At 38.7% G+C, this 16,262-nt stretch overlaps 2 protein-coding genes across 8 annotated transcripts; one reads left to right on the top strand and one right to left on the bottom strand.

Annotated features, from left to right (window-relative positions):
* Positions 1–11: 11 nt before the first annotated feature.
* Positions 12–4,456, bottom strand: LOC133955141 (aromatase). 4 transcript variants are annotated; one of them, XM_062389822.1, is made up of 9 exons: positions 4,335–4,456; positions 3,605–3,840; positions 2,944–3,094; positions 2,697–2,851; positions 1,863–2,244; positions 1,660–1,774; positions 1,397–1,559; positions 1,077–1,318; positions 12–655 (listed from the first exon to the last, which is right to left on the bottom strand). In XM_062389822.1, the coding sequence occupies exons 2-9, from the start codon at positions 3,738–3,740 to the stop codon at positions 383–385; spliced, it is 1,617 nt and encodes a 538-aa protein (XP_062245806.1). In that variant the 5' UTR covers positions 3,741–3,840; positions 4,335–4,456; the 3' UTR covers positions 12–382. The 4 variants fall into 4 exon arrangements, with proteins under 4 accessions (XP_062245806.1, XP_062245808.1, XP_062245807.1 ...); XM_062389824.1 differs by having other exon boundaries at positions 3,605–3,818; positions 4,335–4,440; XM_062389823.1 differs by having other exon boundaries at positions 3,605–3,855; positions 4,335–4,413.
* A 1,053-nt stretch (positions 4,457–5,509) lies between these two features.
* Positions 5,510–15,849, top strand: LOC133955131 (uncharacterized). 4 transcript variants are annotated; one of them, XM_062389808.1, is made up of 26 exons: positions 5,510–5,994; positions 7,197–7,245; positions 7,347–7,364; positions 7,445–7,516; positions 7,942–8,034; positions 8,410–8,538; positions 9,221–9,310; positions 9,433–9,522; positions 10,197–10,289; positions 10,431–10,511; positions 10,762–10,857; positions 10,943–11,032; positions 11,464–11,556; positions 11,639–11,713; positions 12,115–12,189; positions 12,409–12,462; positions 12,606–12,683; positions 12,768–12,860; positions 12,976–13,050; positions 13,245–13,370; positions 13,482–13,553; positions 13,674–13,754; positions 13,918–13,986; positions 14,083–14,208; positions 14,299–14,314; positions 15,003–15,849. In XM_062389808.1, the coding sequence occupies exons 1-26, from the start codon at positions 5,656–5,658 to the stop codon at positions 15,469–15,471; spliced, it is 2,742 nt and encodes a 913-aa protein (XP_062245792.1). In that variant the 5' UTR covers positions 5,510–5,655; the 3' UTR covers positions 15,472–15,849. The 4 variants fall into 4 exon arrangements, with proteins under 4 accessions (XP_062245792.1, XP_062245791.1, XP_062245790.1 ...); XM_062389807.1 differs by having other exon boundaries at positions 5,516–5,994; positions 12,976–13,026; positions 14,299–14,449; XM_062389806.1 differs by having other exon boundaries at positions 5,518–5,994; positions 9,221–9,295; positions 14,299–14,449.
* The last annotated feature ends 413 nt before the right edge of the window (positions 15,850–16,262 follow it).

The raw sequence follows: 16,262 nt of genomic DNA, 5'->3' as shown, positions 1-16,262 counted from the left end.
TGGGTCCATGATTGTTCATTCAATACAGATTTTAATATGCTGAACATGAGGAAAAGAAGGATATTATTAAAAGTGCAAATATTTTTCTTATAGCCTTTTCTCTCATACATTAATATTTGCTTCAGGAGAGCAGGTATTTAACTTTAGTTTTATTTGATTATCGGAAATGAAAGCTTACACAAAATATAAAAAACACATTTCAATTAAAAAAGAAAAATATAACCATGTACCTCTATTAATTATGGGTTCCTTTAGCACAACCTATGTTTTCTTAGAGATTTGGCTCAGTTAGATCAAAGTAGATCTAACATCTGCTGTGACTCACAAATGTAAGGATCTAAGAACATGTAGAAATACACAGGATTGGTGTTTAAGAGCACATTCACAGCTCGGCAGGCCTAAATCCTTCACTTTTGTCGTCAATATGCCTGGTCCGGGGGATGAAACGCATGGCCAGGCTGTGCTCGTCGTCCACCGGATGCTGTGACAGGTCGTTGGTCTGCCTGATGCTGCTGAGGGTGCAGCCATGACGAGGACACACTGTGTACCGAGACAACAGGGTGATCAGGATGGCCTTCATCATCACCATGGAGATGCGTTTGCCCACGCAGGAGCGAGGCCCGCAGCCGAAGGGCTGAAAGAAACGACTGGGCACCTGCCCAGAGGAGGTAAAGAATTGAATGTGTTTTAGTGTGTTATTTCAGATCCACATATTCTTCAATTTAAAAAAAATATGTTGTATTTGTCGGGCGCCAAATCAGAATAAACATTATCTCAAGGCACTTTGCATGGTAAAGTTGAGACCTTAAAATTCATAGAGAAACCCAGTTTCCTGTTGAACAGCACTCTGGCGACTTTGGAGAGAAAAACTCCCTCATTTACTGGAAGAAACCTCTGGCAGAACCAGACTCAGTGTGTAACAGATGTGTAACCATCATGTTTCAGCCCTGATAGACGAGTTGTTATAATGAGAACAATAAGAGTGATAATTATAGACGTAAAGATGTTATCAATGATAGCAGCAACCATTACTAATGTTGATAAGAGTACGAGAGAGAGAGAGATGTGAAACTCACAGTTTTGTCAAAGTTCAAGAGGCTGAACTCTCTGGGTTTGGGGAAGAATTCCGTCTTGTGCATGAGACCCATGTTGAGAATGATGTTGGTTCCCTTTCTGATTTTAGTGCCTTCGATGACGTCGTCCTCCAGAGCTTTTCTCATGGTGAAATCAACCACAGGATGAAACCTCAAAGACTCGTTGATGAAACTCTCCAGCACGTTCAAGCTTTGACTGTGAATGTTTTCAGCCCCTTTCTCATCTGGAAGTGAAAAAGCAGCAGTGATGGAATAATTCAATAATTAGCCGTCGCATGATGACATTTGTCAACCGCTCTTACTGGAGACAGTGTTCATCTCCTCCACTATCCTCAGCTCCACCTCTGGGTTCTGTTTCAGCAGGATCAGCATGAAGAAGAGGCTGATGGAAAGTGTGTCGGGTCCTGCGATCACCATCTCCAACACGCACTGCCTGACGTTATCTGCCGAGAGCTCACCTTGGTTCTGTCGCACACAGAGAAAAGAAGGTGATCCGGACACAGCAAACACAAAGTGTGACTCCATGACACAGTCAGTGTGGAGAGAGAGGGAGATATGAGCTGACCTGGGCAAAGATGAGCTCTGTTGCAAAGTCAAGATCCTCATCCAACTTCTCACTTTCATGAATAATCTGTCTTTTCATTTCCAGGAGGCTTTCCATCACATCCTGCAGCTCTTGCCTGGTGGCACAAGAAAGCAACAGTTCAGGTTGAAGACATCACAAAAATACAAATGTTGTGTTTCCACTGGTGAGTGTGAGAACGTTACGCTGCTCTCTTATGCTTATTGTAGAGCCATCCAATCTTGAAGAATATATCAGGCTTTATTAGAACCGTCTGCCAGGTCTCAAAGTAGTTTTGGATTTTCATCAGCAACTCCTTCTCTGTAATTATGAATACAAAATCAGTCAGGAGCAAGAAGGCAGTTAATACTGTACACTGTTTGAGTGCATGATTTACAACGTGCAGCTGACCATTGATCGGCACCCTGAGGAAAACCCTGTTGGAGATGTCCACCACTATGGCTCGGAGCAGATTGAGAGTGTCCACATGGCCGGAGGAGTCAGTCATGTTCTGCAGGCCGTCCAGGTGTTTGGCAGTGGAGCTCACACAGATCGCCACGGTCCCCTGGAGGGTGGGGCCTGTCAGGGCTGTTTACAAACGTAACAAATAACTACAATCATTCAAATTGCGAGAGTTTCCAATACTATCAGATATGATACTGCAGGAGCTTGATTTATTTTTTATTACATATAATATTTTGGAACATGACAGCTTCAAAAACGTTTCATTATTTAAGAAATTATGAAAAGGGTAATTAAAATGGACAAAATCAAACATGTTGTAATGAATAAAAAAGATTGAAATAAATTGGTGTGCTAAAATTATGATGGGCAATATAAGGGATGTACTATCCAATTATATAAACTCTTAAATAAATACTGAATGATAAGAAAACTAGTACTACTAGATTCATGAAAATATAATTAAATATAAAAGATACCATTTAAATTAGACACAATTAAATTGTAAAAATAAGCTAATGAAGTTACATTTATATAATAATATGAATTAAAACACTCAGTCTTCACTGATCACTCACCTTTAGAGAAGTACGTCCTCAATTTTTTCCAGAGTTGAACATCATTGTTGAAAATGATGCCCCTCCCTTCCATCCCGATGCACTGCAGCCCTTTTTTGCTCCCAAACCTGGCCGTGTAGTGGGGGCTCCTCATAATGTGATACACTGCTGACGACCTGCGAGTGAAGCCAGACTGTTACGTGACCTCATTACAAGATTCACTGGATAAACTGTGGGTGCAAAGATGTTTTATTTGAAAAGGACTCGCCTGCTTAAAATGAGGGTCTCCTCGCCGTTGATCCACACCCGCACGATGCTGCCATATTTGTTGTTGTAGTAGTTGCTTGCCGTTCCAATCCCGGTCCAGATGAACCTGGAGTAGGAGAGAATAGGGCCGAGTCCTGCCAGGAAAGCAGGACCTGGGAGAAAACGAAAAGCTGGTGATCAAAACATAATAACAAGGTTTTCCTTGGAAGTATATCCACAGAAGGAAGCTGAATTACAAAATATGGATCAAAAATCTATATTACATGAAAGTCTGTTCAAAGTGGAATAGTTGTTTTACCTAAAGGGGACATTTTATGAAAATTCCGCTTTTTAATGCTTCTACACGTTAATTGGCTCATTAAAGGTGCTGTTTTAACTGATCCTTGTGGTATTTTGACCAAAATATGTTACAGTCATTTTATTATGACCCCAAGGAGCCATATCAACTTGTTGTAAAATGGGCATAATATGTCCCCTTTAAATATATTTAAGTTGGCTCCTTTTGTTTCTAAATTTATCTTGTAACTGTTGTAATTGACGCCCTACTATGGTTTCTAGTTGCTCTTCTTATACATAAAGGTGTCTCGTGCGTCTGTTTTAGGCCGATCACATAAACTGCATGACACAATAATGAAAAATCTTTAAAAAAAATCTCATCCTACCTGGTATGTGTGACGGGTTTGTTCGACTCCAGGCTGTAAAGAGCAGCAGCAGGAGAAGAATAATCAGAAGAGCGGTGACTCCGGACACCGTGTCCACCACCGCGGGGCCGGGGGTGAGGGTCTCCAGCGGCAGCATCCCTGAGAGTTGTCAGTCTGCCCGCAGATGGAGTTTGACTGGTGCTCATACAGCTTCTGTCTCCCTCAACAAGCACAGCTCACAAAACCAGAAGCTGAATCTGTGGGCGACCTTCCTTTTCATCCCTTGTTATACTTCTGTCCCCCAGTTACCATATACAACAAAGCCCTGGTACAAGCTTAAACCATAACACACCCGCATGAGGCTTAACAAGGAAGGACACAGTGGTTAGCATCAAGGTCTGAAACTATATAACAGATTCTAAATATAGCATAGTTATAATGATGTAACATAATGATCTAACATCCTGTACAAGAGTTTACATAGTGTATATAACTTTAAACAAAAACAAAAAGTAATTATTTCCCCCCTTGTGCTCTCTGAACAACACTGAGTCACAGCCCCAAACTAAACTCCTGGATAAAATATGAAAGATGTAACAGAAAGTGCTGAGTGGTGAGTGAACTCTCGATTGACACATTGCTCAAAATCAAATCTGATCAAAATTGAGTAAAACTTCTAGGTGGAGTAAAAGCATTGACTGTGATAACAATTTCTTTACTAAAAGAATATGAAATGATCAGTGATACTTACTTCCCTTGTCCTTTGCCTCCCTGACAGGTTAGAGAGCAGTTTGAAGAGACATCACACTGCCTCACAGATCAGGTTTAAACATGATCAACTTTCTCCTACCAAATAAATCACCGTGGGATTCAAGTGTTTATAAATCCTCGCTTCAGCCTCCACTTTACCAGTTGCTTAGAGACGCAGCCTCCTCGGGGGGGAGGTTTACAAGTAGCGTTACACAGCACAACACGGAACAGGCCAGATAACAGTTCATGTCTCGAAGCTTCAGCAAGAACAAAAAATGTGTGTTTTTTTAATTCAGGAAAAAATCAAAAGCCTTTTCACATTTTTTCATTATTTGTAGGTGGGCTTACTTCACATTTAGCTGTCGGAATAAAAGAAACCGCTCCGTCCCAATTCATCTGCTGTGGAGCCTTTTCAAGGGGAAATTAATTAGCTGGGTCAGACTGACCTGTGACAAAGAGAGCAGAGATTTACCCAGCGGCATGAAACAAGGAGACAAGGGGCTGAGAAATCTTTATCTTTTTATAAGCCTAGTCCTGAGGATTTCCTGTAGAATTGCTAGTCACAGTTTGTGTCACTTCAATATATGAAATCATACTTAGGGACATGAGAAAAAACGTGTTTGTGCCGAATCTGTGTGTATAATGAGCTGTCCTTCAGCCTCAGTGCCTCTGAATAGCTGGTGTTCTGTTCAGCAACATATTGGCCTCACATTTAGGGCTTTAGTTTGGGGCTCTCATCCGATTCTCCGATCATTGTTGTACAGAATAATAAGGACTTTTTTCCAATAGGGGATCTTACAGTTAAATTTACGCAAATTAAATACATTTTACACTTTAAACTTCACTATTTATTTGGAAATGGATATTTAGATCATTCAAAAACACCAAAACCCCCTCCATGAAAAGGAAATGTTGACATGCACACGCACCGTCTAACAGCCTTTTACCGAAAGTGCTCTGAAAGCTCTTTTGTACATCAGAAGAATGTTCCCTTTGTCCACAACTTATTTATTCCACTTCCATGTCATTTGTGCGGAACGTCTTGGGGACAGCATGGAGAGGAAGAACACTAGAAAGATGAGAAGCAGTCATTCTGGAAATATGTCCATTAGCGGCTTCCCATCTTTACTGTAACTGTTTCCCAGATCCTTGTTGTTGTGCAACGCTGTGACTCCACCAGTAGCTACAGACAGATTTTGACATGTTTATGCCGCCCCAGCAGCCCGAGCGTAGTTTCCCTGTGACGTCTCAACTTTTGGCAGGTGTTCAGATATGAGCTGTATGTGCCTGTGAGTTGTCAGAGCTCAGATCACTCTGCGGCCATGCGACAGGGCAAAGATATGACGGAGAAAAGTGAGGTTTTTCAGGCATGGAAGGTGCTGCTGATGGGGATGTGTGTGCTGCTGCTGATCCTGACCTCCGGTCTAGTGTTTCTGCTGGTTCGGCAGAAGGAGCTGTCAGACGAACTGGTCAGGTTGGACGCCCAGATGCAGGAGCTGTCACAGAGCTGCAGGCTGAAAGAGGGAATCCTGTCCACGGACCATGATGAGGCTGCAGAGCTGAAAAAGCTCCACCGCAGCAGGAGGAACCAGGAGCGGGAACCAACACAAAGTCAAGACACAAAGGACATGCTGATGCTGATGACATACTCCATGGTCCCAGTAAGACACTCTAACGCTTTCAAATGGGCTGTTTTGTCAGATTGTGAATATTCAAGTTCATTGACTCTACTTTAGAAACAAAAAAGATTTATGTTGTTCTGATGCTTTTATTACTAGAGGGAACAGGGCAGGAATCGTTTCTGTCATCTTTAACAGAGACATATCCTCAGATATTCCCTGTTGGGATAAGAAACATTCATGAAATGCAAAGAATCCAGGAGTCTGTCGCAGCGATTAAGAAGGGCTGGGTTTTTCCATCTAGTGATTCCTGGATAAATACTGTTGAGCAGTGGGGCCTGCATTGACCTGCTCCCCCCCTCAACTGTACTCACATCCTCTGAGAGCTGGCCCCTCTACACATACTGAATATGATGAAAACACTTTCACCTCTGTAAACAAGTACTTGACAAAAATATAGAACAGAGAGCTGTAGTTGCATCATCATTAATGAACCACTCTCTGAATTAATCGATTAACTATTTAAGCAAGTTCTTCAAATCAATTCAAAGTCTTTAGTGTCATTTCACATTGTACAACCAAATGAGGTTTCCCAGTGGTATAGACAGTGACATGTTATTATACATATCACAGTCTGGTAGATATATATATACAAATTCAAACAATAAATGGAATAAAATCTGAGCTATTAAAACAGATGTGTATATGTACCAATATGTCAGTTTTAGTGCACACGATAATGTTTCTTAGTTGGGATACTGTTGCACTTTGTCAAGTTCTCTAATGGCACTTGGATAAAAGTTAGGTGAGGTTTTAAGACCTGTAGCGCCTTCCGGAGGGCAGCAGGGTGAAAAACTGATGATCTGGGTGATGTACTAAAAGTTAAGATAATACAAGCTACAATGTCTAAATCAAATGGATGTAAATCTTTTCTCTTGATGCTGTGTGCCAATTAGGATTAGTTGTATGGTCTCCCTTAGGAGAAATTTGTCTCAGGTCATTTGAGAAAAACTCTAGCGATGCAGCTTTTCCACACATACATGTACAAACCTCAGTGAACATGGAACATTCCATATTCAGCATTGAATATTGAATAACACACAGATTAATGCAACACTTTCAGTTGTCAGGATGTGAATGAGTAGTTTTGCAAAGCTTCCTCTGAGTTGTACAGGAAACTATTTTAAAGTTTGTCAGTGTTCCTACAGCCGATGCTTATTTGACGGTGTGTCTCTGTTTTTCAGGTCAAATCCCTCATGGACATGTGCAGCTCCAGAGGAGTTTGTTTAATAGGTGCATTTCAAAACTATTTTCCACCCAAACACTGTTTTTGATTACTGATGCCTCCTCTGTGTTTAGTCTGTGTAATTATATTATTTAATTTTTTTCCCCAGGTCCAGCTGGGCCTCCAGGTAAGAACACAGATTATTAGTTTAATGCAGAAATGACAAAAACTAAGCTGAAATCATGACAAAGTACTTATGCCTGTCAGGTTTGCCCGGTAGAGCTGGTTCACAAGGCCCAAAGGGTGAGCCGGGTGCTGAGGGGAGACGAGGGAGAAAAGGTGAGAGATGTGTTGGTTTTTCACAAATCGAATAATCGATCCATGTGGAGAAAACAAAGAAATTAACTCAGAAACAGAAGTCAGTCTAGTTTGAAACAGTCCTCCATTGTGTAACTACATGAGCATCCCACTCACTGTCTTCAATACACTCTGGTCATAGTTGCCATGAACAGCTGTTTACACATTAATTAGGCTGTGTTCTGTTGTGGTTTGAACCGTGCGCTCCACGCAAACGTCCCTTTGTTGGCAATTTGTTTGCCTTTTACTCATCTACTGACTTCCCTGAAGGCATCACAGATTGGCTCAATTTGTGTTTTTCCCTTGGAAAAGGGTTTAACGCTTTTTTTAAATCCCTACAAAAAACACATGGATTGTTCAATTATTTTCAAAAAATGATCTGACAAGGCTATCAATATATACTGCAGGAGCCCCTGGTAAAGTTGGAGAACTGGGACCCAAAGGAGACCACGGGCCTCCTCGAGTGAAAGACGAAACCTGCAACGACATTCTCACTGAGGGTGAGAGACGACATGATACTTGAACCTGATATTGATAATGTGTCTAACAGAGAGTAGACACAGGTGCTTTTACTTGATCTATTAGGCCCCACCACCACGACCGTATTTGACATTTTATTGTGTTGTGTGATAAACAATCTGAAACAACCTCTATCGACGAATCCTCTGTTATTTTTGATAATATTTGGGTTTAATGTCAATTCTATTCCTGTGCTTTAAATTATAATAAAACTCCCTTAAAAGTCACAGCACAATTGAACAAAATATCCCAAATTCACACAGCAGCCCACATTATGTCTTTTCTTCTGTTTGTTGTTGTTGAAATGAGCTCTTTCTGTTTTGCATGTCTGACTTGGGCTGTGTGTATATTTGAAGGTCCCCCTGGTCCAAGGGGTCCACCGGGTCTACCTGGTCCACCTGGTCCAAACTGTCCCCCCTGTAATCCTAATAGAGTGAGAAACAAAACCATCGGCAGACGCATTCATCAAACCAACAAGATGGAGAGTAAGAATGTCTCATCGACTCTTAACCAGTATGTCTCAACATCCCTGCTAAAAACCCCTCTGCAGAAACTACAGTTGACCCAAGAGGTCACCTTGAATTTGCAATATGGCATCAGAAATATGAATAATATACTTGACTAAAATATGATGAAATATAATGTTTTCATCTCAATCTTAATGGGTTGGGTTGGTATGAATAATCCACTGTAACCAGTCGTAATAGTCCTTAGTGCCGTAGGCAGGATTAAAGAGTTCAAATTAATTATCCTCAAGAGAAAAATCAAATCTTTCTTAATTTGAGTTTAATATAAATAATTTGGATTACTGGGAATTGTGTTTATTCAATTATTTTTTAAATGATGTTTGCCGTGAACTTCTTTTCCCAGCATGAAAGTGTTAGAGACCCCACAGGAGCACAGTCTCATATGAGTCTTAAAATACTGGAATTTCTCTTTAAAATATCCAAAACGTTTTGCTTCTTGATTGCAGGATTACTCACCCAGATGTAATAATATTTTTCAATAAATAATATTTTCAACAATGTAGAAATATTGAAGTCTTTGCTGTTACCATCGACTGGTGTAGCCCCTGACTTTTCTTGTGCATCTTGGCCTCCCTTATTATAACAATCTGAAACAAAACATAGACATCTTATATCTAATTCTTTCACTCTACCTATTCAGAGTCGTCTCCTCTCCTGACCAGAGTCAACTTGAATGAAACGGTCACAGAAAACACGACAACAATTACTACGACTGGTGGGAAACAATTCAGTATGACATGCAGCCGTCATATAAAGTCATGACTTTGATTGTTTTCTTTTTTTGTGACTGAAGTCTTAAATTCCTCATCTTTTTCCAATTCTTAAGTTTAAATCTTATCTTTCTTTTTACAGCATCACCAACATCACATCCACCTGATGAAACCCGAAACATTGTGAATGTTACAGACTTTGAGAAACTGCTCAACACAAAAATACAGCCTGGTAAGGAACTACTTAAACAGCAGAAAAAAACTATGTCTACCTATTGGTGGTACTCAGTACGACATTATTATACAAGTAGTCAGACCACACCCACCTGAAAACATGGACTTCATTTGGATCTTTAAGAGACACCTCATCTAAGCATCTTGCATCATGTGTCAGACAGACACCTGTCGAAGTTCTTAAAGGGATAGTTCACCCAAAAATGAAATGCACTCATTATCCACTAACGAGTGCATCTCATCTGGAGCTGCGTTCGCACGTGGGTCACAGAGAACATTTAGGCAATGAACATGTTGTAAATGAGGTTGTAACGAGTCGAATTTTAATGTCTGGGTTTATGGACACTTGGATGACACCACAGGAGCGGTATGGAGGCATTTTATGTTACATTGAATCGATCACCATTTACTTCAATTGTATTGGATTTGGCTGCAAAAAATGTTTAGTGGACTCAAACACTTCACCCACCCCTCCACCAGCTCAGAGCTGAGTAGATAATGTGTGATTTTTTATTATTGAGTGAATTATCCTTTTAAAATCGCCAATGTGGGTTGGCGTTGGCTACAGTAGATGTCTCTTGGACCACATTCTAATGTGATCACAAACACACAGACTCGCGACGTGACAGCAATACCAGTATATTTTAAACTCAACATTAATTTATCTTCTAGAGTCAGAATCATTCCATCCGCACCACGACACAGACGCCTTGAATGAGACCAACACGGGAGACGTCACAGAGGCACCAGTACAATTATCAACAGGTGGGAAACATATGTTTAAATTGTAATCATCAAATATTCCATGTTTGTTTCTTGTGTCAAAACTGGAGGCTTTGCATTATAACATTGGTCTTTGAATATATATATATATATATATAAATCATCTGTCATTTTATTCTACAGACCTACTTTCTGGAGACCTGGGTAACAACAGTGATGCCTTCAAACCCAGTGGAAATATCAGTCTTACAACAATAAGAAATGGTGAGAAACTGTCAGAGCAAAGGTCCTGCATTTATCAACAGTATTGACCGATTCAAAATGCTGATATATTAAGTGACTGTTGCTGACTGTTTGCTTTACTGGTTTTATTTCATCCTATTCCAGATTGATTTCTTTACTCTTTTAACTTCCAGTGTTGGGATATCTTAATAGTATCTATGAAACCAGAGTATATTCTATATGACCACACACTTTGATTTAAAAAACTATAGTTGACCTCTTTCGTTTTTAGTTTCTACAGAGTCAGTTTCTCCTCGTCCAGACATCACACACAAGTTCTGGATTCCAACGAGGAATGTTACAGAGTCTCCAGTTGAAACATTAGCAGGTTTGGAATACTGAGACTGGATCTCGTTCATGAAACACACGTATGTGACAAGAACATCAAACCATGACCATCTCTCTTTCCTCAGTTTTACCAACAACACGTTCTGCTCATGAAGCCGCTGATATCTTCAACTTCACTAACTCAGAGAGGTTCACCAACATAGAAAAGGAAACTGGTAAGCAATTGTTTGAGTTACAGGAAACCTTTTCTTTTTTTTAATCCTTTGCTAAGGACAATGTTTTGGCATTGTTGTTTATTTAATATCATGTTATTATTTACAATCTTGATATTTATGATCGGATGTGTCAGATCTTCCAACTCTCTTCTCTACTCTTGTGCCATTCTCTTTTTGTTATTGTGTCCATCCATGTGTCATTATTTTCACTTTATTTATGTCGGGAGCAAACATAGATAATTTTATATCGAAACACTGAAGTAATTACTGGTGGTAGAAGTATTGAGATTCTTAATGAACTAAAAGTATTTGACCAATATTAAAATAATTTATTACAGTATTATGAAAGTATTAAAAATTCCTCCAAATTCAAGAAAGAGTATACAATATAACAGTTTTGTCCGTATTTAATTGTTGTCTTTATTTTCTAGAGTCTGTGTCACCTCATCAGGAAGACAGCCATAACATCTTGAATGACTCAAACACAGAGAATATTACTGTAACACCAATACAATTACTAACAGGTTAGAAGTACAGATTTGACTATTATGCATAAAATGAGAGACCATAACTTGGAAACATTTTATATAATATTTTTATTTGCAGACCAACTCTCTTCAGACCAAAGCAGAGATGCAGTCAATGGCAGCAGAACCTTTATTGATGAGCCCAAGGAAAATGGTAAGAAAATGTTCTTGTATAGATATATTATTCTTCCAAATACATAAGCAGCAGTTTACTCTGCACAACAATTATCATTTAATAGATATTAAACATCCGACAACATACCTGCACTGGCTAGTGGATATTTAAATATGTATTAGACCACAGATATGATTTGATGCAATTAAGGTTAGTATTAAAAGTGTTGTAATAGTTGAAAACAACTAAATGAATTTGCACCTTGAATGATACAGAAAGGGAGAATATTACAGAATCATTAAAAACATTATTACTAGAATCCCTTTGCTGATTAAATTAACTATAACTATAAAACATCCTGTTTTCGTTGCTTGCATTTAAATGAGATGTGCCGACCCCACATGAGGACACAAACTTGAATGTCTCTTTTCACACTACAGCTCATGTTACTGAGGACCAAAGCAGTGATGCCTTCAATGACAGTAGAACCCTCATTAAAACACCCATGCAAAGTGGTAAGAAACTATCACACCGCTGTGTATGTACTGGATACGATATAGTGTTGACTTATTTGGAAAAAAAATTAAAATTCCCCTTTATCTTCATTTCAGTCCATTGAATTGAACTACCACTTAATTATGTTGTACAAAAAACAAAGATTGCTGCTCACTTGTTTATGTATATATTCGTATATGAGAAAATGTTAATTAGCCGTTTTCATCCCTTCACTTTAGACTCAAGAGACAACAAGCTGAATTTAACTGGCAACGAGGGATGGACGAAAACTAGTGAGTGAACTGTGTGATAAAAAGCTTCCAATTATACACTTCATAACATCTACACACAGTTATTACAAGTATATTGTTTTAACTGTGTTATAATAGAGTTTAATTGTCGTTGGTGTTTTCATTTCTGATCTTTGTTTGTGCAGAATCACCAACACATCATCCACCTGACAACATGAATGTGACTGATGATAACAAACTTCTCACCCAAACAATGGAGCCTGGTACAAAACAAGTTTGAGTTGCAGAGGAATTTTAAAGGCATAAAATAAAACACATATTAATCTCAATACTATTTCACCCTCTAGAGTCTGAACCAATTCACAAAGACAACAACCACCGCACCTTGAATGACACCATCACAAGAAATGTCACTGAGGCACCAGTAACATTTTTAACAGGTGGAAAACAATGTGTCTTGTGTTTGAATAGTTAATTATTCCATGTTTGTGTCTTGTATTCCTATTAGAGGCTTTTATCATAATAACACGGTTACTGTCTCACTTTATTCTACAGCCCTCACTTCTGGAGACTGGGGTGACAACAGTGATGCGTTTAAAGGCCATGGTAATAATGCTTCATTGAAACGTGGTGAGAAACTGTCTGCATGTCCTATATTTAGTGTGGTTTGGTATTGACCAGTGTGGAATTGTATGTTTAGATTCTAGACAAAAATAGGAGATCTGGTATATCAGCGTTTTGAAGGACTCTACTGCATGACCACATACTGCCTGGTTTTTATACACAGAATTATGGCTGACCTCTTCCTGTTTTATTTACTACAGAGTCAGTATCACCTCGTCCAGACTATGGAGAGGACTCCTGGACAGAAAGCAACACAGGGAACGTGACACCTGAAAACACCCACGTTACTGACACTGAGAAACGACTAAACCCAACAGTGGAACCAGGTAAATAACAAGTTTCAGCTGCAGGGAAACTTAAAAACCAAACTTTAACCAAATAAAAAAAGACATATGTTAATCTCAGTACTGTTTTTATCTTATATTCATTTCATCAAGACAATAGCCACAACAGGTTTAATGAAACCAGGAGAAAGACTGTGACAGGGGCACCACTGATATTATTAACAAGTATGATACACATTATAATGTTGAAATACAACGCCATTATATACACATCTATTTGTGGTATATCTACCACATATGTTTCTACTATATACTATACTATATATGTTTCATTCAATTTTATAGCTCCTCTCTCTGTTGAAGTTACTGAAAAGATAGAGCCTTTCAATATCAGTGGAAACATCATTGATACACCCATGGAAAGAGGTAAGAATTTGTTTTTAGTCACGTATTTACTTTCAGTATTGACTTATGCACATTTAGACGTTTTTTTTTATTTCCAAGATTTCATTTACTCAAAGATTTAAAAAAAAGAAAACTTAATGAAAGAATGATGAGAAGAGATTGTGCTTTGTCTCTTACCCTTTAGACTCTTCCTATCCACTTCAGAAGGCCAATAAGATCAATGTGACCGACAGTGAGACATGGACAAAGAAGGGTCAGTAAAATGGATTAACATAACCTAATCTATCTAACTATCTAACTATGCGTGCATATATTCAGCGATACTAAAATACAAGTTTTTATTCCTTAGAGTGCCGTATCAAAAGTATCAAATGTTCGGAGAGAGCCACCAGTATGAGAAGCACATTTGGAGCGTGGATGTCAGATGTATCACTGCTGGACAACGGTCCATACTGGCTGGCTGATCACTTTTCAGGTGACAGAAACTGAAATAAATGTTTTCTTCATTTATCACAGAGTTTTGTGAATGTTTGTTGGGTTTAACATGTTACATTTTCTTCATCAGGCAGAATTTTGGCAGAGTATGAGAACATTTCCTCCTCTCAGAGCATGAGCAACAAGACTATAGATGTCCGGAGGTTCTACCAGGGCTGTGGCCATGTTGTTTATAAGGGGTCATTTTACTTCCACAATGCAGGAACAAACAATCTTATAAAGTAAGTGTGTGTGTGTGTGTGTGAGTCTCTGTGTGTGTGTTTGTTTGTTTATATGTTATACATAAGAAGGAATATTCTCCTGACTTCCTTGCCTTGCTGAAATATTTCTAACATGTTGTAAGATGTTTACAGATTATTCTGGTCAAAGATCAATGTTGCTGTGAACTCAGTAAGCACATTTTTTGTGAACTTGATGAATCAGGAACACAGATTACTTGTATAATCACTACGACTGGAACAAACTTTACCTGAACTCAAAGATAAACTGATTTGACTTTGGAGTTCAAAGGTCAATGTCTTTTGAACTTGATATCTTGAGACTGCCTCTAGGGAACTTCTTTAAATTTGGATCGGTTGCTACTTGGACACAAACATTAACTGATTAGATTGCAATAGTCAAAGATAAAGTTCACAGTGACATTATATGATAGACTGAATGTGCACTTGTTGGCGGAGGCATAAAGTTGCAGGGCAGTAGTCTGTAGATGTGTTTGTGATATACGACATGTGGTTAATACTCAGTATTTTAACTCATGCATTTTTTATTTGACAGATTTGACCTGAACACTAGGGGAATAGACACTCTGACTGTGGCACAGAGCAGATACAACAATCTGAATTATCTTTTCTGCAACTCAAAGACCTACTTCAAGTTTTCTGTGGATGAAAATGGACTGTGGGTGATTTTTGCTTCAGATACCGATGATAACACAATGGTTGCAAAGCTCAACCCCGACACATTTTCTGTGGAGTCTGTCATCAACACTGCCTACCCCACAACTAAAGCAGGAAATGCTTTCATCGTATGTGGGGTGCTTTACTTCACAGATGATAAGGACAGAAGAGTGGCCTATGCTTTTGATTTGAAGAAACAGAGTGCTTTTGATGCAAGTTTGGATTTAAGGCCGGCTACAGGCATCTTGGCTATGCTGTCTTACTACCCCAACAAAAAGCTTTTGTACATGTGGGAGAACAGCAAAGTGAAAACTTGCAGAGTTAAACTCAAAGCGACCTCAAAATAACTACCACAAAACCTGTAAAATGAGCAATAAAACAATATTTGAAATATCGGTTTTATGTTTATTGTTTTTTAACGTTATTGAAGAATTTCAAGAAACTAACCTGACATGACTTTTACCTACACAGTTACAGGATGTTACATAATCCTGTTTGAACTGGCTTTTTCTCCCTGATTTGTGACTACTCACTCTGTGTGGTTTTAACAGGCCTACAAATGCAAGGATAAGACAAAGGACGAGATCTGGTCAACAAAAAACCATTAAGTGTGTATTGATTGTCTAAGACTTCTCAGTTAATAATTATGATGTTATTTTTAAGGAATTTATTCATTTGATTTAATTTAAAATGTCTTTTTTTATTGCCTAAATATCAACATTTATATTGTTACTTTGTTGAAAACCAAATGTACTTGGTAGCTTTGAAAAGTTCTGTATATTAAAAATGTATTCTTATTTTTCTTCTTATTATTATTGAGGATGATGATGATAATGACTTTTATTATTCAGAATCAGGGTCCAGATACCGCATAGATTAAAATAAATACAAAAGCCCAAAGGAGAAAGATATATACAAACATATAAATATTGATGACTAACGTTATTATTATTGTTGTTATTATTATCATCATAATATATACTTTTACGATTATCCCCAAACGCAACACAAGCGCACCATGTTGTGAAAGTAGAGTACGAGGTCCCTTGAACGCACCCTCAGTCCTCCCTGTGAACCCCTCCTTCTGAATAGTAGATCTCTACAGGCCTGGATGGGTGTAAACCTCTTCACACGTAAC

This window comes from Platichthys flesus, chromosome 6 (genome assembly GCF_949316205.1).
Source record: "Platichthys flesus chromosome 6, fPlaFle2.1, whole genome shotgun sequence".
NCBI classification, from domain to species: Eukaryota; Metazoa; Chordata; class Actinopteri; order Pleuronectiformes; family Pleuronectidae; genus Platichthys; species Platichthys flesus.
This window is presented reverse-complemented; position numbering and strand designations above follow the sequence as displayed.

Excerpts from the sequence above, each read along its gene's own strand:
- LOC133955141 (XM_062389822.1), bottom strand. The coding sequence starts at position 3,740 with ATGCTGCCGCTGGAGACCCTCACCCCCGGCCCCGCGGTGGTGGACACG. Across the intron at positions 2,852-2,943 it reads GAGACCCTCATTTTAAGCAG|GTCGTCAGCAGTGTATCACA; the intron begins GCGAGTCCTTTT and ends CTTCACTCGCAG. Across the intron at positions 1,319-1,396 it reads GGAGATGAACACTGTCTCCA|ATGAGAAAGGGGCTGAAAAC; the intron begins GTAAGAGCGGTT and ends TTTCACTTCCAG.
- LOC133955131 (XM_062389805.1), top strand. The coding sequence starts at position 5,656 with ATGCGACAGGGCAAAGATATGACGGAGAAAAGTGAGGTTTTTCAGGCA. Across the intron at positions 5,995-7,196 it reads TGACATACTCCATGGTCCCA|GTCAAATCCCTCATGGACAT; the intron begins GTAAGACACTCT and ends TCTGTTTTTCAG. Across the intron at positions 13,051-13,244 it reads TAATGCTTCATTGAAACGTG|AGTCAGTATCACCTCGTCCA; the intron begins GTGAGAAACTGT and ends TATTTACTACAG.